The sequence below is a fragment of the Lytechinus variegatus genome, chromosome 10, assembly GCF_018143015.1.
Source record: "Lytechinus variegatus isolate NC3 chromosome 10, Lvar_3.0, whole genome shotgun sequence".
NCBI classification, from domain to species: Eukaryota; Metazoa; Echinodermata; class Echinoidea; order Temnopleuroida; family Toxopneustidae; genus Lytechinus; species Lytechinus variegatus.
Window position 1 is genome coordinate 20,240,807 of NC_054749.1, and position 22,095 is coordinate 20,262,901.

The 22,095-nt window shown below is 36.1% G+C and overlaps 1 protein-coding gene across 1 annotated transcript in view; it reads left to right on the plus strand.

Annotated features, from left to right (window-relative positions):
- The window catches only part of LOC121422221 (protein unc-13 homolog D-like), a 47,374-nt gene that overhangs the window by 13,943 nt on the left and 11,336 nt on the right, over window positions 1–22,095 (plus strand). Inside the window, 15 exon segments of the mRNA XM_041617131.1 lie at window positions 347–406; window positions 1,641–1,707; window positions 5,339–5,528; window positions 5,838–5,882; window positions 6,388–6,465; window positions 7,271–7,355; window positions 7,926–8,027; window positions 10,511–10,707; window positions 12,062–12,179; window positions 12,840–12,964; window positions 14,468–14,558; window positions 15,523–15,792; window positions 16,160–16,290; window positions 17,707–17,830; window positions 19,055–19,123. Of these exon segments, the coding sequence (XP_041473065.1) occupies window positions 347–406; window positions 1,641–1,707; window positions 5,339–5,528; window positions 5,838–5,882; window positions 6,388–6,465; window positions 7,271–7,355; window positions 7,926–8,027; window positions 10,511–10,707; window positions 12,062–12,179; window positions 12,840–12,964; window positions 14,468–14,558; window positions 15,523–15,792; window positions 16,160–16,290; window positions 17,707–17,830; window positions 19,055–19,123 (1,752 nt within the window).

The window sequence follows — 22,095 nt, forward strand, 5'->3', positions numbered from 1 at the left end:
TCCAACTGACTGTAAAATGCCTTTTTTTTTCTTTAGCAAACCAAAACTATAAAAATGCAATGTTATTGTGAGAAAATGTTAGATTTGGGTAAAGAATTTGCTCAAATTTGTATTCAGTGACACTCTAATGCCTTTTGACATGTTAGACAGCAGAAATAAACCATTCCGTGTGTGATTTTCTATGTGCAGTGCAGCAATGAAGGTATTAAAAAAGTAAAACCAACCAGCAGACCCAACTTTCAAATTTTGAGCTTATGAGGGCAGCTTGATTATTTTTAGGCCTAATCAGGGACCTGATTTTCTTATCCGTATCATTGATTTTTCTGTACATTTTTTTTCTTGACAGACCTTGAATATGAATCCCCAAGAACACGGAGCTCTGTTACAGAAAGTGTCACATGGCCTTGTAAGTTACACACTATGTGATATTAAGAGTTTATACTTAAATGCCTGTAACATAATTTTCCTCTCTCATGTCCATTGTGCCCGTTGTTTGATTTTCATTTTGTATGACAATTAGAGCATAACATACAGTTGAGGCCAAAATTTTAAATACCGGTAAACCCATGGAATTCAGTAAAATTTGTTTGATTGCCAAACATCGTAAAATTACTATACGGTATATTCATATTAATACTACAAATGAAAGAGTGTTTTAACCTCTTTCACATGATTGGGATTAAAGTATATTTCTGGTGGAATTTTCTTTGAAGAAAAAAAGTAATTTTTGAGCCAATTGTATCCTATCGTTATTATATTTATTTTTCTATCATGATATGTCACCACAGAACAAAAAAGAGTAATCTTAAATGTTTTTGTTGAGAAGTAACTATCACAAGTATGAAATGTTTTTGTCAAGTTTTTATTTTTAATTTGTCTAAAATATGAAGATTTTTGTGGAAAAGATTACACCTATATATTTTTCAGCTCCTGATGACAAAGCATTGTGATGAAGGGGAAGATACAGTAAATTTTATGATGTTTGGCAAGTGTCAACTTTTCTTTGAATTTCCTGGGTGTATGTAAACTTCTAGCCTCAACTGTGTACATTTATTCTACCGTATATTGAGTTATATGCCGATATTCTGAACTCTAGTTTTACTTGAACCATGGTCTAAACTCATGGTTTGACTATGGAGAGCCAAATGTGTCATCAATTTATATAATTAGATGATTAATATATCATCACATTTTGGCATTCAAATCGTAAAAAAAATCTCAAAATGATTACAATACTCTTCTTCACCATTAAACCATGGCATGGGAAGCATTCTAGACATTTAGCATTAAAGTTAATTTTTTTTACATTCATAGCTTCCCATAATTTTAGACCGGACTTAGACCCTGGTTTAAGTTAAACCAGACTTTAGTGTGAAAGTTTCCATTTATGTAGGTTTTTATATTGCTATCGATTCAATGCCCTCATTGTATCTGCTTCTCAGAATTTTCATCTTTACCTTGGAATTTACCTTAGAAGTAGGCATAAAGTTATACACAACTTATTTGCCCCTCTATATCCAAACATTGGTACCTAAAACTTACTTGGCGAGATCTTCATCCAAAAACATTTCATGTATATGGTAGGTACATTGTAACCTTGTGGAAGCGTAATACCTTCAATAATTTCTCTCCATTGACAGCCTCCCCCACTAATCATGGTTGTGGATGTCATATCAGCAAAAGATCTGCTAGCAAAGGATGCTAACGGTAAGTACATGCTCAGTGAAAAATATCATTTACTGTAGATTATTATGCATGCACAATCAATTTCCATATATTTATAATGAGAGAGAAAACAGGGCCCTGTCTTACAAAGAGTTACGATTGATCCAATCAATCGCACCTATGGAAAGCCAGCAAGGTCAACATATATAATGCGTGTGTGTTCAAAACAAATTTTAGATATGAATGTATATCCATCAATTAAATGATTTCTTGACAATTGGTGTATCCTCCTTTGTTTTCATAGGACATTTTGCAAATTTTCTGGAGAAAAATTATGAAGCTGATGGATTTCCATAGAGTTACGATTGATCGGATCAATTGCAACTCTTTGTAAGATGGGCCCCAGTTTTCATGTTACACCACATTGACCAGCTTGTTCTCAAAAGAGAACTCTGGCCCTGTAACACAATGCTTAGTGATTGATCGTAGAGCTGTTTGATTGCATTGACCATTGTGTACAATTAAACATAGATAACAGTTGTATGATTAATCTCAAAGCTTTGTGTCACAGACTCCTGATTGAAATCTCCACCCAATATGCTTTTTTCACAATATAGTTTCATAAATGTGGTAAACAACAAAACTTGATATTAAAATGGAGGAGTGCCTGTAGTCAGAAGTGAATAACACTTACAAAAAAAAGAACTTTATTTCTTTCAAATCACATATTGTGTGGCATAGAGGATTGATGAATGATTCATGAAATTATGATTCTTTGTAGAATAAATATCACGTTTCACTGTTTCCGAATTTGATTGCATATCGGGTTTGGAGTATTTACTGAAAGATAATTAGTGTGCTTTAATAAGAATAAAATAAAGTAATGAGATTACATTGAGTAATGACTATTTTTTGATTTGCCTGCATTATTTACATTTTGAGTTTACATTTACAGTTTGTATTGCTTGTACTTATTGAAAATCAGCTGGAAATGCATAATGCTACTCTGTTTAAAGTGGAACTTCACCCTCATGTAAATTTGTTGTGATGAAAAGGAACATCTTGATGAAGGTTTGCTGAAAATCTGCAAATATAAATGAAGTTGTGGATCATTTGAATATTGGTTTTATCATGTCACACTGAGCAGCTCCCCATCTGCTGTGTGATATGTAATGAAAAAATGTTTTACATGCATGCATTTGATATAATCAGATACATTTTTATTTTATACATGCTTCTAGGAGAAAAGCATATTTACTCGCCAGAAAAAAGAACATTAAAAACCTGAACTGTATATGACATTGGGCCGATGCTCACATAAATGTATGACATCACAATATCAATACATACGATATAACTCTTTTATTTTTGTGGATTATCACTAAATCCTCACCAATATCTTTTCTATTTTTTTGCTTTTATTAATCCAACTTGTTATCAGGTAGAACTTCTTTTTTAATCAGAAATCAAATGTCAACAAACAGAAGGCTATAATGGCCTTGATGATGATGATGATGATGGTCCTGGTGGTGGTCATGGTGATGATGATGATGATGATGGTGGTGGTGGTTAAGATGATGGTGATGATGATGGTGGCGGTGATGAAGATGATGATGATGATGGTGGTCATGGTGATGATGGTGGTGGTGGTGATGGTCCTGGTGGTGGTGGTGATGATGATGGTGGTGGTTATGATGTTGGTGGTGGTGACGATGATGGTGGTGGTGATGATGATGATGAAGATGACGATGGTGATGGTGGTGATGGTGGTAATGGTGATGATGATGATGTTGTTGATCATCATGGGTTTAATAGCATATCCTTAAATTGTCAACATACAATGTTTTATGTCAGTGTTTTGTCACAAAAATAAATTGGATAATGAGAAAATTAAATGAAATATGAATAAATCAATTGTGTCATTTCAATCATCAAACAATGAAGAGTGAATATCATCCATCAAATTCAACATCAGATTAAAACCCAATTACATGTATACTGCAAAGATCAATAAGACACTTATAATGATATCTATAAACTAGTCCACATAAAGTCATCTCTTGAATGATTAAGATATAAATCAAGCTCAGAAATGAACTTTGGTCTTCTTCATGTTTGCATTTTACGTCTCCACTGACAAGTGCCTTTGTTTGAAAGATGTTTGTTTTATGATGGTCCCATCTGTCTACACACTCATGCATTGTAGCATGGAGGTACCAGTCTGATTGGTAACTCCATGCTAATAGTAAGAAGATCTGGGAGCGTGTTGAACAGTATGTAGAATTCATGATAATAATAACTTTGTCATTATACCAAGGCAATAAAACTTTATCAGCAGACAATCTACATCAAGATTTCCATGGCAAATTTACCATTATGATGTGAGGATTCCATGGCAGTTAATGGATCCAAAAAAAGAAACATCAGTTGAAGCTTTAGTTCCTTTTATACATATATTTTTTTCAATTGATTTCTGTTTTATTAAATTATCATATTCTATTTCTAACTTTTTGAGGAGGGGGTGGTGATTTTTTTTTAAAAACAGATTGTCTAGATGTAAAAAGGCATTCTACATGTACAGTATTTGAACCTATGGTAGTCCCTTTTATAGTTCCATCACAATATCAGCTTTAATCCAATATATTTGCAGTTTGATTCGTTAATAGGGAATTGTAAGGTTAATTTTTAGTATTGATGTAAGAATGTTAATACATGTAAGTACATATATATAGGGAAATCATCTTTCTGATGATATTTTGATACAGTAATTAAACGGGTCCATTTCATAAAGAGTTACAACTGTTGTAACTTTGCCATTATGGCAACTACCATGGCAACAGGGCTCAGCAGCCATTCAAAAATCAAGGTTACCACGGTAGTTGCCATAATGGCAAAGTTAAAACAGTTGCAAGTCCTTTATGAAACAGGCCCCTGGAGTAAAGGACAGAATATGCGATTGAGAGATAGTGACCAGGAAAGAGATACTGTGGGGATAGAAAGAGGGAAACACATATGAAGAGAAAGAGTGTGAGAAAGGGAAAGTAAGAAAGAGAGGGAGGAAGAGAGACATCTACAGGGAGAAAAAGAGAGAGAGAGTGTAGAATAACAAGGGGAAAGGAGAGATAGTAAAGGTGGTATGTTTGAGAGACCTAGGGACCCATCTTGCAAAGAGTTGCGATTGATCCGATCAATCGCAACTATGGACGGCCAGCAACGTCAACATCCAGTATGCATGTTTGTTAAAAAAAATTATAGATATGAATGTATATCTATAAATTCATTGATTTGACAATTTGGTGTGTTCTTCTTAGTTTTAATGAAAGGATATTTTGCAAAGTTCCTGAAGAAAAAATTATGACTCTGATGGATTTCCATAGAGTTACGATTGATGGGATCAATCGTAACTCTTTGTAAGACGGGGCCCTGAAAGATAGATAAAACACTTGAAGGGGAGAGATACATGTAGGGAATGAGAGACATACAGACAGAGACAACAACAGAAATAGAGAAAGAGAAACAAATGTTTCATCACCTGTTTAGCATACTGTGTATTCTCAACCCCCTACTGTTTCATACCACATACCCTCCCAATCAAATTATCTATCGCTAATCCCTCAAATCCAATTGTTTATTTGCTTTTGCTCTGGTTCCTCGACCTGTTCTACTATCACAGGCCTGAGTGATCCATTCTGCGTTCTGGGCATCGTACCCCTGTGGAGCGAGAACATGGCGGAGTCTCCAAAGCGGAAGATCTCGCAAGCCAGGCATGATCTCCTGCTGGATCACGCTAGCAAGGACTCCCTCTGTGTCACGGAAGTGAAAGAGAAGACCCTGAATCCATGCTGGAGGGAACAGTTCAGATTGTAAGTCTTTCTTCTTCACACTATTGTATTTTTTTCTAAAGCAGTTTTTCGCATGATGTATTGTTGTCTACATTTTGTCTAATGTCCATTTGACAAATCAGACCAAGTATTATGTAGATGAAATGAACATTGTCACAGAAATTTTCAAAATGGAAAATAATTTAGCTACCTGGTCATCGGATTTTCAGGTTGTAGGCAGAGCCTGTATAATTCAATTATATGTGCGTTAACAGTGGTATTACAAATGATTGAGCCTAAAATACCTTCTTATCTACCATGTTTTTTTTTTCATTCTTCCCTTTAATACAGTGATGTAGGTGATGTCAACAATGAACAGCTCCAAGTTGAAGTTTGGTAAGTTCTTCCCTCATTTTTTTCCCTCCAGTTTTGTACACCAATTGCTGATAATAGTGTTGTTAAAAGTGATGATTATGATGATGATGAGGAGGATGGTGATGAAAATATATGATACTATAAAATCCAAATTCATATGTACTTTGAACCATTTTCCCTGGTTCTTCCATGTTCTCTTAACTTTTCTTTTCTACATCTTAAAAAAAATGGAGATATACATATATCACTGTCACTAGTTTCTTGAATCAATTCTTTCCAAAGTCTTAGCAATGAATTCTGATGTGCCAAATTCATTCTTAGAACACTACCAAATTTACATTATCATAAAGAAAAATCTTACAAATACAAGACCTATGTTTTGTATATTTATCATTCCAAAGCCAGAAAAAAGAAGTGGACATGTCCAGTTTACATGTACCTGTTGTTGACTGACAAATTTTACTTTTTGATAACAATCTTATTTCTTGTTATTTATTCTTGTTTTTTCTTCTTTGTATTTTTACAGGGACCATGATGAGGATTCATCTGTTGGGAAGATCATTAAGAATGTGGGAGATGTTCACAATTTGAAGGGCATGGGAAGGTACGTAGATGTAATGATTTTGATCAAAGCCAAACCTACAGGTGCGATAGCTCAGTCGGTAGAGCGGGGGTTTCAGATTCTGGCGACCCGGGTTCGATTCCCACTTGGTGGGCTAGTGCCCTTTGCATTTATCCTAATTACCAGGTCTCAGCAATGAGGCAAAAAATCAACACCAGTTACCATTTACAATAGCAACTACTTGGTAATAATGATATATAGCACTTATCTAGCTGCCTATTCAATGACCCACTGTACATTACCCTGGCTATAGATAGCTCAAGCTGCCAGAGGTGCTCAGTGTATTCAAGGAATTAAACCTAGCAGGTACCCATGTACTTCAACTGGGTTGAATGCAACTTAGTGATTTGATGTGGGGGCGGTGTCGTCTTGTGGGTATGACTCTCGTCTTTCAATCTGAAGGACGTGGGTTAGAATTCTAGCCATGTCATAATTTCCTTCAGCAAGAGATTTACCCACATTGGGCTGCACTCAACCCAGGTGAGACGAATGGGTACCTGGCAGGAATAATTCCTTGAATGCATTATGCGCCTTTCGCAGCTTGAGCCAAAGCCTAGGTAATATACATGTATAGTGCGCCATTGAATAGGCAGTTAGATAATCGACACCTCATATATGCTTTATGTCATTGTTATTATTATGAACTAAAAACAAAATATGGGGGAGGAGGATGAGAAGAAATAGCAAAAGTCTGAAGAGGAGGAATAGGGGAGGGAAAGACAGAATAAAGACCACAAAACAGTTAAAACAAGGTTCTTTTACTGGTATTGTTTATTTCATCTCTTAGATTCTTCAAGGAAATTGCCCAATCAGCAAAGAAAGATGGCAAGAATCTTGATGATTTCCTTGGCTGGGTTACTATACCGCTCAATGTAAGTAGGACGGTAGAAATCTGGTATCTGGAAATTAATATTTTATGTTTCACTTTGGAGAATAAAAAATCATTATCTTACCCCATAGGGACAAAATGACCAAAGTGATTTGGCTCTATAATTTGATGCAGGACAATAGATACCATGCTACTAAATGCATCAGAAGAAAGTTGTGATTGCAGGAGAAAAGACACAGAGTATGATTCCCTTTAAAAATAAAAAATTAATTAAAAAAAGGCACAGGCAATTTTAAAGGGTATCTATAGAAATTATTGTCGGTGATTCTTAAAATTCTGAAGGAAGGTTATTTTTAAAGTATGGTATTAAGAAACATTGTTGCAAGAGCATTTTACAAAGAAAAATTCTGAAACAGGAAATATCCTTATTGACCTAAAAATGTGGGGTTTTTTTTCAAGATGAAAAATAACTTCTTTTTTTTAAGTGACAGGTTGGCAGCTCTGATTGTATTGTTTGGCTTTAATGTTCTCATTTTTTCGTGAGAGAAAGTTTCACAGGAGCAACTATCATGGAATCTACAGAACCTTTTCATTTCCCATTATCATTCCACAGACTATATCAAGCAATGGTTTAGAATGCTCTTTTCCTCTCCAAAGCCGGGGCAAGAGTAAGGTTGAAGGGGAACTCAAACTGAAATTACAGCTCGCACTGAAGGTATGTATACATGTGGACCCCAACATAACATTGCCATTTCTTGCAGATTATTGTTTGTTGTATTGTTGCTATGTAGACCTGGGCAGCTTTTCATGAAAAGTTTTGTCGGTGATTTTCATGGACTACTTTGCTCTCAGCCAATCAGATGCAAGGATTTCAGTAGCTTATAACTATAGTCAGTGAAAATAATTGACTTTTTTTCTTCATGAAATGCTCTCCTGTATTATAATCATGATGTGTGACTGCCCAGCTTAGTATCTGTAGTAGTTTCAGGACAAGGGATTTTATCGTGTATCAAAATGACCCTTCCTCCTTCAAATTCAAAATTTTGAAAATGTATTTACTTTGTTTCTTCAAGAGTAACAATTCTACTTGTTCTATCTTTCCATACATTCCCATATACATGTATGAAGTGGAGAGGTTCATCCAAATATGAGATACTGTATGAGCATATTATAAAGACCATTTACTTAGCAATGAGAGTGTCACCACAGTTTTCTTTATATGCACACCTCTCATTTATGAGTGAACGTGCTTCAAACCCAATTTGATTATGCATCTGCTATTCATTCAAATTTCTGCATTAATGAACAAAAGAAATTTCATAATTGTAATTCAGGAGGTGATATTCTATAAATTCCTCTGTTTCTGATTGTCGTAGTATTACTTCACATGTTGTCTTGTCCTAATAAAAATGTAACACATGTGCACCCTTTTAATTCCTAATTGCCCAGCATGAAGAAATCCTTGACAATAAACAAGAAACCAAAGCATCAAGCAATGCTCAAGGGAACAAAGAAAGCATGAAAAAAGTCAAGAAAAAATATGGCGATAAATTTTCCCAGTATAGGAAGAGCGAGGTTTACGTAAGTTGAAAGTGTTGAGGGGAGTTTTTCTGGCCATTTGTTCCCGAGAGTTGAATAACAACTATTTGTTTGATGTAATGACTAATAGTTTCACAATGATTTTCATTTGATGAACGTTGTTTGTATTTCTCTTTTTATGTCCCTGATGAGAGATCTGATGACCGATCGTCCCTAAATAATTAGATCTTATTTTGTGTCTGTCTTTACTATCAGATGTTACTCTTAATGTTATATAGAAAGTCTTTGTTTGGAAAGTATGTAAAGTACTTATAAGTTATATTTGTCATAGTCTTGGATGTTGATATCAATGGACACAGTTTGAAATACACATGAATAACTCTTTCATTTCATGTCCCAAGTTGATGTTGCACTTTTACATCTTGCATTTTTCTACTTTTTCAAGCATATTTGAAAAACTTGTTTTGTTGCTGCTTTTTCACTTTAATTTTATTTTTTATTTAATAATATTTAATTCGGCTTTTTTTGTTGCCCTTTTTTGTCACAAGATCATGCTTTGATCTATGCAAATTACTTCTTGAGTTTTAGAGGTTTTTTGGTTGTGGACGATTTTAAGAATACTTTGTTTCATATTTTGAGGAATAAAGCTATAAGAATAAAATTACTTTTTTGTTTACTATGTGCACGTTTAGTTTAGTTCAATGTGTTAACTGTGTAGTCTGGACACATCTCTTAGATTAGAATTTTGTTTTTGTTTGGTGTTATTTTACAATATTTGTTTCACATTGGGTGTGGTTAGAGGAAGGTACATGTGTTTTATTTAACTTGAAGTTATTTCCAACTGTATGTAGTGTTGAGTTTAGAATTCTTGGTTGTGGATGTAATTTTCATTAGCTGTGTCATCTTTTTAGGGGTCAAAGTTGAAAGTTATTTTGATGCCTGTACCCAATGTAGTTGATTGCCTGAGGCATTATATTTTGGGATTGTCGTCTGTCCATCCATCTGTCTTGTTTTTCTCTTAATAGCTAAAAAGTCATTTTCACTGATGAACTTCAAAATTACTCCAATTGTACATTTAAGTGGAATAATAATGATTACTTTCAAGGGATCAAGGTCAAAGGTCACAAAGGTTGTTATGCACATTGAAAGATCTTGTTTTTGCAGTTACTGCAGAATTGTTCTATGGATCAACTTCAAACTTTGTTCATGGATACATACATGTATGTGGAGGGATTATGATTAGATGTTGGGTCATGGGTCAATGGTCACATATGTCATTTTGTATTAAAAAATAACCCATCGTGCGGTATTTGACCTTGATCCACATCGCTGTGGCTCCCGTCATGAATGTAAGGTGAGCAGGTCTGAAATACTTGTGTAGGAGGCTCATCCTGGCAGATTGACCACAATTACTTTGCCTAGGTCAATTAGCAGTGCCCAGTATAGCTTAATCAGGATTGATCAAGTTGATAGGTTCGGCAGTGGAAACCTTGCATAATGTGTACAATCTGTCTATCTAGTCTTTTCTTTCTTCTGGTAAGGAAGGCCTTATTAGTATCAATCCTCCATTTCATTCTATTTTGCCATTCTCTTTGTTCTGCAAGGTCATTTCTGAGGTCATAATAGTAATAAAAGGGTTGTCGATGTTCCATTTTACAGAAAGATGCGCCCAAGGCAAGCACAGAAGCCATGGGTGCAGCCCACCAGTACCTATGGTATGAATTCACCCATCATGAGGTCTGTGACAATGCCATGACTCAATACAGGTGGAATGGTCAGCTTCCCCCAGCACCCAAGGCCATCTTACATCAACTGGCTCAACAGCAGCAGCTTCCAGAAATATACCAGCTTGCCAGGTAAAAACACTTGGACCCATATTCTGAATGACTGTGTAACCTAAATCGTAGAATAGATCACTGGTTTGATTATTGATAGCTACATGTAATTAATAATAATAATAATAATAATAGGCATTTATGTGGCGCCATCTATCTAGAAATAATCTAGTCCAATACGCATTGTTATTATTATTATTATCCTGGCTTTAGCTCGAGCTGCTTTTCAGCGCTCAGTGCATTCAAAGAATCGATCCTGCAGGGTACCTATTCACCTCACCTGGATTGAGTGCAGCACAATGTGGATAAATTTCTTGCTGAATGAATTATGCCATGGCTGGGATTCGAACCCACGACCCTCTGTTTGAAAGTCAGAAGACTAATCCACTGGGCCACAACGCTCCACTTGTGAAAGAAGATCATTACAATCAAGGTTCAGTTGATCAGAATGATCAGTGAAATGTTTCAAGCCTGAGGAATTGGCACACTACACTAAGCCTGATGAATTTCTGATGTAAACAAAGTTTGCATATTTTCAGCTCCTAATTGTTTTACCACAGGTGAAGCTAAAATGGACTTAATAGTTTGGGTCTTTGAGTGGTAATCTTGAAGTTGTCTTGAGGTTAAATGTTAATTTCTGAAGTTATAGCTGAAGAATTATTGGCCTGCAAATGATTCTGACTTCGTTGAAAATTTACATATGAGAAATTTACTGATTTTCCACTCTAGTTTTTCTGGTGAATTTTTATTAGTATAATTCAGGAATTCACATGATTACTGGAACTGTCTATGCAACACTTCATTTTTGCACATAAAGGGAAATCTTATTTTATGCAAGTGGTTTCTTGAATGTTCCCCTTTACAGAAGACTTTATGCTTATTGCATAAGTGATACATGCATTCGAGTATTTTAGCTCAAACAAATGCCCCATTTTTTATATTGATAATTTAACACCAATATTTGAAGTGTGATTTCATTACATCCGACAATATCCAAAAGCCTTTCTATCTAATTTTGATATTCAATCCTTTGAAAAATTGGGCTTTTGGGTGCAGTGTCCTCATCAATAAGGTACATGTATATCGCTAATCAGAACTGCAATGCATCATAGGATTAAAAAGGGGCAAGCTAGCTCTATACAGATGGCTGCTTGTTTACATTTCGACTTGCAGCTGCAAGTAATGTCATTTATCATTATTTTCAGGAATTTTCATCATGCCACGTGGCTGGTGGCAACCATTGTACGGTTTTTGTTTGGGTCTCTGCCCCCTTTTTTAATCCCATCATGCTTTGCGGTGCAGCGACCTCTGTTGATATTTGCTGATTCGCGATAAACCTTATGATGCAATTAATTTACTTTTTTACTTAATACAGTCAGTGGATAGCATACAGTCAGCAGTGTGTCTTGCCCCATCTAGATCTCAATGTAATGCTTTCAATCATCACAGGAATAGCTAACCTATGGGACCAAGGTCCTCCAGATGAGCAGATGGTAAGTCTATAGAGTGGTAGTCAATCATTCTTCAGTCTTTCTCGACAATCCCTGCTACAGTGACTCAATAAGCAGATGCATGTATGCAGTTTCTTTTATCCTGATATATCATTGTTAAACTGGAAGTTAAATTGGAGTTCACATCAAATACCTAGTGCAAGGTTGGTTATTGGGGTAAAAATTTGATGAAATTTTACCCACAACAATCGATAGGTCTCTTCCAAGAATTTTTTGGGGCTAGTTATAAACTTCATATTATTGCTTCATCAGTTAGTTCCAATTACCATTGATCCGTCGATCACAAAAACTGAGATTTCCACATCAAAAGAAAGATTTCAACACCTGGAATAGCATCCAACTCCATCCAGTTAACAAAAGAAAATGAAAATATCAAATGAAGGCAAAGAAACTCCACTAAAATCTGGAAGGTCGGAAATGCAATGTCACTCTCCGAGAATTGGTCCGTTCAGGTGACGTCACATAATGGTATTGTGTTTCTGTATATAAGCATAGTACAAACCACTGGCTGCTTGGTGGGGGGGGGGGGGGGCACAGCTGGCCTAAAATTAAAACTACTGTGTACATGTATCTATGGCAAACTATGCATGAAGTTACAACCAATTGCTACTATTAATTGTATGTCTTTATCTCTCACCCCAGGTGAAATATATTTGCAAGTCCTGCAGTGAGTTTGTCGATCATTCTATGAGGATGTTACAGAAACAGCATGAAGCATTCCCGTTCAGAGACACCGAGGCCGTCTTACAACTACATCTACTTCTCAGGTAAAAAATAGTCTAGGAATTGTACATTTATTCCTATAAGAAGCCCTGAAATATAATAAAATGAGAAAATATACATGCATAGTAGAGTCATATTAATATTTCAATTTAAATTTTTTAATATGAAACATATGAAATGAATGAATATTAAATCAGTAAAGGGAATTGATCAAAGTATGTGTTAAGATAGTTCAATGAAGAATTCTTCTATGTTTAAAGATAAATGAATTTAGTTGCAGTAAACACTGATTTCACGAGAAAGTGTGTGAAACCAAGCTTAATTGTCACTATATCATTGAGGATCTAGATCTGGTACAGTTACTTAAACTGAACTTTGTGAAATCTTGAAACCTATGCTGAAAAATGCTCACGCTGAAAATCACCAACACATATAAGCGCACGTGGGATAGTGTATTATTATTGCTTTAAATGTCAGCCCGACGCTTGACCCAAATCCTGTGCTTATGTGTTACTTTCTCAGCAATTACACGTTTCTTCCAGAATCCTTTGGCACATATTTTTTATTTATACAAACAGACACATTGGTGGTCATTTCATTGGATTCTGTACAAACTCATTTTGAAATCGTTACCACAACTGGAATTTATCTTTAACATTATGCAAAATGTTTAAAAAATAAGAAATTATGATAAGATAAATGATGAAGAGTGGGTTACTTTATCGACGTGAATGGGGTGGATTGATTTGTGTATTCAACTGTCAGACAAATCAATGTATTGATGCATTTTCCAAATGAAACAATTTAATGTATTACAAGGCCTATTCATCAAGACTATAAAGACTGATTTTCTTGTCTCCATTGGGCAATTTTTGTAGACAGTCTTTACTATATCTTCATTTCAAGTGACTATTTTATAACCCTAGTTTTAAATTATTCAGGGGACCATTTCATGAAAGTTGTCAGCACTAACAAGTTGTCTTTCTCTGACAGTTACCATTGTAACAGTCAACGAGGCCTAAGCTTCTGAGCCAATCAAAATCAAGGATTTCACCGAAATTTTCAGCACTGACAATGTAGTCAGTGCTGACAACTTTCATGACACACCCCCAGGTGTTATTCATGGTATAAAGTGTCTGAAGTAGATAGCTTCACAATAGATTGGCAAATGATTGTTACTGTGTACAATTTCTATTGAAAAACTATATTCCACTGCAAAGTATAACATTAATATCACAAAACGTGATGTGGCATGTGATTGGTCATTCGCTTGAAATATGGATATTAAAAAAGACCTAAAAGTGCTTATGTGGAACTCAACTAAAAATTGGGTTATATTGCACACGAGCAGTTATGTTAATGATTGCCTAGTTTTGTATAAAATAATATAGTCACAATACACCTTTCTGCATATTTTGAATAGTATGCATAAAGTAATTGGGATGTTTTACATGTAGAAAATTATTTGTACAAATCTTGAAAGCGTAATCAGATTTCATGTAGTAACATGATGTTTTGTTTGTTTGTTGTTTATCTGATTTGCATAGATGCATGGTAGTGATCAAAGAGTTGAGTAAGAAGCTATCATGGGATATCTTTGAAGGGAATGTTACAGATCTCATCACAGATGCCATCAAGGTGAGTCTATTCTTGGTCCTCAGCAAGAACTAAAAAAAGTGAAAAATTGTAAGTAATTTGGCACAATTTGTTTTGAGCTTGGAATTCATTATTAAAGTTAAAGCAGTGAGGTTTTGTTAATGGTAGTATGGTACTGTGATGATTGATTATTTCTAAGTTACCAAAAACACCATCACCATCTCTACTAATTTAATCATCATCATCTTGGTCATCATCATTTTCATCATCATCACCTTCGTCATCCTCATCACCATGATTTTCATCATCAATCATACTCATCATCATCATCACTATCATCAATCCATATCATCATTTTCATCATCATCATCATCATCATACTCATCATCATCACTATCATCAATCCATTTCATCATCATTATCATCATCATCATCATCATACTCATCATCATCATCACTATCATCAATCCATATCATCATCATCATCATCATACTCATCATCATCATCATCACTATCATCAATCCATATCATCGTCATTCTCATCACCATAATTATTATCGTCATCATGTTGTCATTGAAGAAAATAAACTCCATGGCTGGAGTTCTATCCACAACCCTCTGTTTGAAAGGGAAAAGTTATAACCAAAAGAACAAGATACTCTTATAAAACCCTGCGCTCTTGCAGGCGCGTCGTGGTCTAGTGGTTCTGACTCTCGCCTTTCAAACAGAGGGTCGTGGGTTTGAATCCTAACCATGGCATGTTTTCCTTCAGCAAGAAATTTATCGACGGAGGTGAGGTGGATGGGTACCCGGCAGGATTAATTCCTTGTATGCACTGAGCGCCGGTGATGGTAGCTCGAGCTAAAGCCGGGGTAATAGTAGCAGCGCTTTGTATCCTCAGGCAAAGGCGCTTTATAAATACAGCTATTATTATTATTATCCTTTTATATCACTATTTATTTTTGTGCTACATGTGTTTGTAAAATGATTATTTTGTTTTTGTAGAAAAGCACCAAAGATTGGTTTGTGAAGCAGAACCTGCTTTGTGAGGAGGTCCATGAGGCCAAGAAGAACCTTCTCTTCCAAGACGATGACGATGTCGACGCCGATGAGGAAGAAGAGACAGAAGAATCTAAGAAAGTTGCCATCCTGGTCAATCTCATTGAGAACATGATCAACCATGTCAAAGTCCAGATCAGGCCACCAGCGCTGATCTATAAGAAAGCCTTTGATATTGATTTCACCAGGCTGATACACATGGAATTAGCTGAAAAGGTAAAGTTGTAGTTAAACACAAACACGCATGTCATGTCCAATTAATGATGATGCAGTGACATACATGTAGGGCACAGTCTGACCAATGCAATAATTTTCTTTGGTTTGGTTTGGGTTTATTTACCATATAAAAACCACAAAATGTTTAGCTTACAATAATGAAAAATACACATGAATATACATGTAATACATAATTACTGTAAAAAGATGCAAATGGATTATTCTATTCAGATCCATTAATCCAATTGGCTCTCTTTCCTCCTCGAGGCTCAATGATCTTGTTTTATACCCCACAAGGTAATGAATCATGTTAAAAATCAATTTGTGATAGTTACTACAACTTTAATATTTATTGTTTGTTGTGTAGATCATGGCTGAGATCAAAGAGCTTGTATCCAGTGTTGGAAAGCTTTCTTATCATGGCAGCCATCAGACACCCATTGCTCTCTTTTCCTTATACCTGGCAGTCAGGGGATTCCATGCAGCTGCTGATAAATCGTGAGTCTATTTCCAACTTTTATCAAATTGGCAACGTTGATATTTTTCATTTATTGTTACATTGTCCTTTTGAATTTAATGTATAAGAAATGAATAAAGATTAATACAGTGTCTTTACTAGTCAAAGATTTGTTACTTCTCATGTGAAAAAAAATGATTTCTAATTTTAAATAGTATTGCCAATTTGGGGATTTAAGGGATTGCAGGGTAATCATTAGACACTTATTGCTCTCTTCTCCCTCTCCCTGGCAGTTAGAGGCTACCATGCAGCCCTGATCCCTTTAAATCTATTACCAGATTTCCTCATCAAATTATAATTTAATCCTAAAAAGACGGGGGGGGGCTGATTCAGCCCCCCCTCTCGACATTTTTCGCAATCAATCTGCTGCGCAAATTTTTTTGACTGCGTCGCTCGCTGACTTTTTACTTTCAAGTCTCGCGCATTTTTTGAGACCAAAATTGTGACCCCCGGGTACGCGGTTCCGAAATTACGCAACATTTCGTAAGTGCATGCAGACCCATAATTACTCAAAAACGTGATTTTATGTACAAATCCAATGCAAATAGTGGACTTAGCTAAATTTCATAAATATATCATTATTTCAATCAATTAATTTTATCTTTTTTATGGTCAAAATAAAGTCCCCGACAATTTCCATTGAAAAAACAATAAAAAACAAAAAGTTGAAAAACGAAGAAATACATAAGAAATTTAGAAAACAATAGAATACATAAGAAAATAAATGTGATTTTGAAATTTTTTAAAAATCAATTTGATCAGATGCCTATCTAGAGTATTTCAGCATTTCAGGGGCATTATTTTATTAATTAGAGCAAACTTATGATTTTATGCATAAATTAGCATAATTAATGAGGCATGAGATTTTTTGCAAAATTTGAAATATAGTTTTGTAGATAATGCCATGGGTAACGCGTGTGCCAATTTTTGTCGCGATCGCGCGATCGACGGCAGAGATCATAAGGGGGGGCTGAATCAGCCCCCCCCCAGTCTTCTTAGGCGTCGAAATAGCCCAGTCTATTTAGGGTTAAACTATCCACAAATAAAGGGCATATGTATCAGCTTTGCCACATGTACCATCAAAGTAGCTTTTCTAATCTCCTATTATGTTTATGCATAAATTGGGGAGTATAGAATGGAAAAGATGCTCAGTGCAATACTCACCCATCATCATGTATAAAGCTTTTATTCTGAAGCTTTTATAAAGGTTAAAAAGTGAATACTTTTGTGCAAAGATTATCTAGTTAGGAATATTGTGGATATATGTGATTTCATGTTGATTGCATTCTGATTTTGGTTTATATTATATATATTACTTTCAGTTTCAAATATGTGACCCTGAAGCTTCAGTTGCTGATAGTGATATATTCATTGATGTCTCCTGATATTTCTTACAGATATCGATCAGACTTGGAGACCAAGAACTATTACATGGTATTCAAGAAGTCTGTTGAACAGTGGTTTGAACTCGCAAGGATCAAGGCCAGAGCACGCATACAGAAGGCTGTAGAAGTCGATGAGGTATCTATGCAGTATATTGACTTGACGCGACTTGACTCAAGCTCTATTGAAGAATGACTTTACTCGACATGCGACTCTTTCAGCTTTTGATCACTGATGACTTGCAACTTGACAATTTGTTGACTGGGACTCATACCCTTGTTGACTTGACTGGACTTGATTACAACATTGCTTATACATGTATGTTATATAGGCCTACATAAAAGGGAACTGAAACCATATCAGAAAATAAATTTAATTAGATTACAAAGTGAATTCTAAGCAAATGTTGCACGAGCACATTGAACAAGGCATTTATTTTCCTAACTGGTAAATTTTCCTATTACTGATGATGGGCAGTCAGTAGTAAATTATAATGACCGGTCATAATTTTGAGATAAGGATGGTTTGTCAATCAACAAGGATCTTATCAAAATGAACAAGGATTTATGAAACATTACACAGGTCATTTTACTTGGGCATTAGTATAATTGTCCAGACTCAATACCCTTAATACAGTCTAGACATCCCTAGCACTGCCTCTGGCATGTTATTACAGCTTTAACAGTACATTGTGTGTAGTTTGTACTAATGCCCTCAATGATGTGCATTGTTTTCTATATTAACCCTATCCCTTGACACCAAATACACTTTGTACAGGTACTACTAGTTTCCACTAAGTAACGGGTTAATGAAAAAACGGGACTAGAGAAAAGCAATTTGAAAAAAATTACATGAATATAAACTTGGATCAAGTTATAAATGTGTGAGAAGTCTCAGGGGAGTTTCAGTGATTAGCTCCAAATTGGCAACACTGCTTCAAAATAAGATGCTTTTGTTGAGAACTTGATATGTGTTGTATTACACTGAGCAGATTTTCTCCATTATGTATATATATGTCCATGGGCAGCTTATCTCAACATATTAAGCTCAATTACACAATTTACATGACATATGTAGGGTTCACAAAGCAACAATCTGCATCTAGACATAAATTTTTATGAACTCAAAATAAAGGAACATATAAGGTTACCTGGTACTGTTTTGAAGAAAATTGTCAGCACTGACTTTTTCTCATTGGTGGTTACCATAATAAAAGGTAACAAGAACCTTTTCAATCAACCAACACAAAGGAATGTCATTGCTGAAAATTTTCAGGATATAATGCCCAGTAGTCAAATGAAAAAAAATGCAATGAGCAATATATGTTAATCTTAGACATCACCCTCTATTGTTTGATCTCAGGTGAGGCTTGTTGATTCCATGGTGAAGCACAGTTCATCGGCTGTGGATGTCAATACAACCTTTGTTCAGGTGAGCTACAGTGAGAGTTGTCAAATGGTGGCATTATACATCTAGGAATTTTCATAAAATATGTATGTCTGGTCCCTTATGTAAAAATATAAAAATTTCCAATTCTCTCAAAAGATCATGATTTGGGTAATTCATGAAGTAAAATCAGAGTTAGGTGTATAAAAGGTTTTATTATATTATGTAATTGCTGATTTTTGAATTGCAAATGAAAAGAGAAAATAAATTTAACAGATATAAATGGAAAAATCGGTAAAGGTTATTGTTGAGAAAGTGAAATAAAAAACTTGGTGAGAAGTCATATTCCTTTGATGTTATTTTGAAAGAATATTTTAGATCACTTTCAATATAGTTTGTACAGGATCCGTACAGGAACCGAGACATGGTTATCTTCTTCAATTCATAGCAATGAAATTTTCCCAGATGACTATGTAGTATTTCGACGGGATAGACAAGTGGGTCAGCATGGGGGTATCCTGACGGCATGCAGAAATGACTTGGTGATGTCACGTAAGGAGGAATTCGAGGGAGATGGTGAGATTCTTTGGACCCAGATTGAGCTTCAGGGTCGACGAACATTGTTGATAGGAACTGTCTATAAGCACAAACACGATGATAAAGATACAGTCAATGAACTGGAACAATCCTTTGGGAAAATAAGTAGGAAGGGTAAGCCTTATAACATATTGCTTTCAGGGGACTTTAACCAACCAAATGTGAATTGGGAAGAGTCAATGATTTGGCAAATCATGCTGCCTCCAAGGAGACAGCCCAGGCTCTCCTTGAAACTACAACTGGATTTGATCTGACACAAGTTGTTAAGGAACCGACAAGGAAAAAAAATATACTTGATTTAATCTTCACAAACAACACTGGTCTTGTCAGTGATGTCAAGGTTATTGCTGGGGTAAGTGACCATGACATTGTTATAGCTGACTTGAATTTGCAAGCGAGACGGAAGAGGCAACCTAGGAAGAGTTATTTCGTACGGAAGAAAGCAAACGTGGAACAAATCAACTCCAGCATAGATGATTTAGGGAGAACTTACTCTTTATTGCGAGAAGCTTCAGTGCAAGAGAAATGGGATTTGATAGAAGGGGGACTGAAAAGAATCATGAAGGCTCACATACCACAAAAGAAGGCCGCCAAGGTAAACAGCCTCCCATGGTTTAACATACAGCATCACCGATTGAGACGAAGAAAACAAAGACAGTACAACAGAGCTAAACGTTCAGGGAGAGCTTCAGATTGGGATAACTTTGTCTTGACTCAGAAGGCCTTGCGAAAGTCGCTAAACTCAGCAGAGCGTGAGTTTGTGTCTAATAGACTTTCGGATGCACTGAGGGATAATGTCAAGCAGTTTTGGTCTTACATGAAACGACTTGGCAATAGTGAGACAGGTGTAGCAGATCTGATAGTTAACAACAAAATAATTAGTGATGGAAGAGAAAAGGCAGAAGTCCTTAACGCTCAGTTTGCTGGAGTATTTACACAGGAGGACTGTTCTAATATCCCGGAGTTGGGAACAAGCAACATCCCAGCCATTCCAGATTTGAAAATCTATGAAGAGGGTGTGCTCAAACAACTTCGGAACCTCGGTCCCAACAAAGCTCCAGGACCAGATCAGATTCCTCCTTGGTTCCTGCAGATGTTCGCGGATAAGTTGACACCTATTCTCACCGATCTGTTCCAAACATCAGTGGATACTGGCACCCTTCCCCGCCAATGGAAGGAGGCAAATATCTGTGCTGTGTTCAAGAAAGGAAATAAGCAATCACCTGATAACTATAGACCGGTTTCTCTGACATGTGTTCTGAGTAAAGTCCTGGAACACATTGTCCACTCCCACATTATGGACCACTTTGAAGACTACGGGATTCTGGTGGACTCTCAACATGGGTTCAGAGCGAGGCGTTCTACAGAAACACAGTTGATTTTAACAGTTAATGATGTGGCAAAAGCTCTTGATAGAGGAGATTCCATTCACATGGCAATATTGGACTTCACAAAGGCCTTTGATAAGGTTCCGCACGAACGCCTCCTTGGTAAACTTAATTATTATGGAATAAAAGGAAATCTCCTAAACTGGATTCGGGGTTTCTTGACTGGAAGGTCACAGAGGGTAATATGTGAAGGGAGCACGTCATCCTCCAAAGATGTTGTATCAGGCGTTCCGCAAGGAACAGTTCTCGGACCATTGATGTTCCTGACATATATCAACGACATGCCTGACAAGTTAAAATGTCAGGCTAGATTGTTCGCGGACGACTGTTTGTTGTATACCCCAGTCGCAAAAGAGGAAGACATGTGCAACTTGCAAGATGATCTTCGGTTGCTGGAAAAATGGCAAAGTACATGGAAAATGAGCTTCAATCCTTCAAAGTGCACCGTCTTGGCAGTATCTAAGAAGAAATCGCCTCCTCTCAGGGACTATATTTTTTGTGGACAGGTGCTAGAAAAGGCAACGTCCCATCCTTATCTGGGGGTTCAGCTGGACAATAAACTAACATGGAGGGAACAAGTGGATAAAACAGCTAACAAAGCCCACAAAACCCTTGGCTTTCTACGAAGAAATCTATGGTTCTGTCCAAGGGATGTCAAAGTCATAGCCTATAAATCGTTAGTCAGACCAGTATTAGAGTACGCCACTTGTGCATGGGATCCTTATAAAGCTGATCAAATCAGAACTCTTGAAGGGGTTCAACGAAAGGCAGCCCGTTTTTGCTGTGGTGATTATAGCCGTGAAAGTAGCGTCAGTGGAATGTTAAAAGACCTCCAACTCGATACGCTGGAAAGTAGAAGGGAAAAGAACAGACTGGCAATGATGTACAAAATCCAGAATAATAATGTTGATATAAACAAAGAGGAATACATTAACTTGATCTCGACAAGAGAGACAAGGAATAATAGTGGTACTCGCATAGAAGTGCCATTTGCCCGGACAGATACTTACAAAAACTCATTCTTTCCAAGAA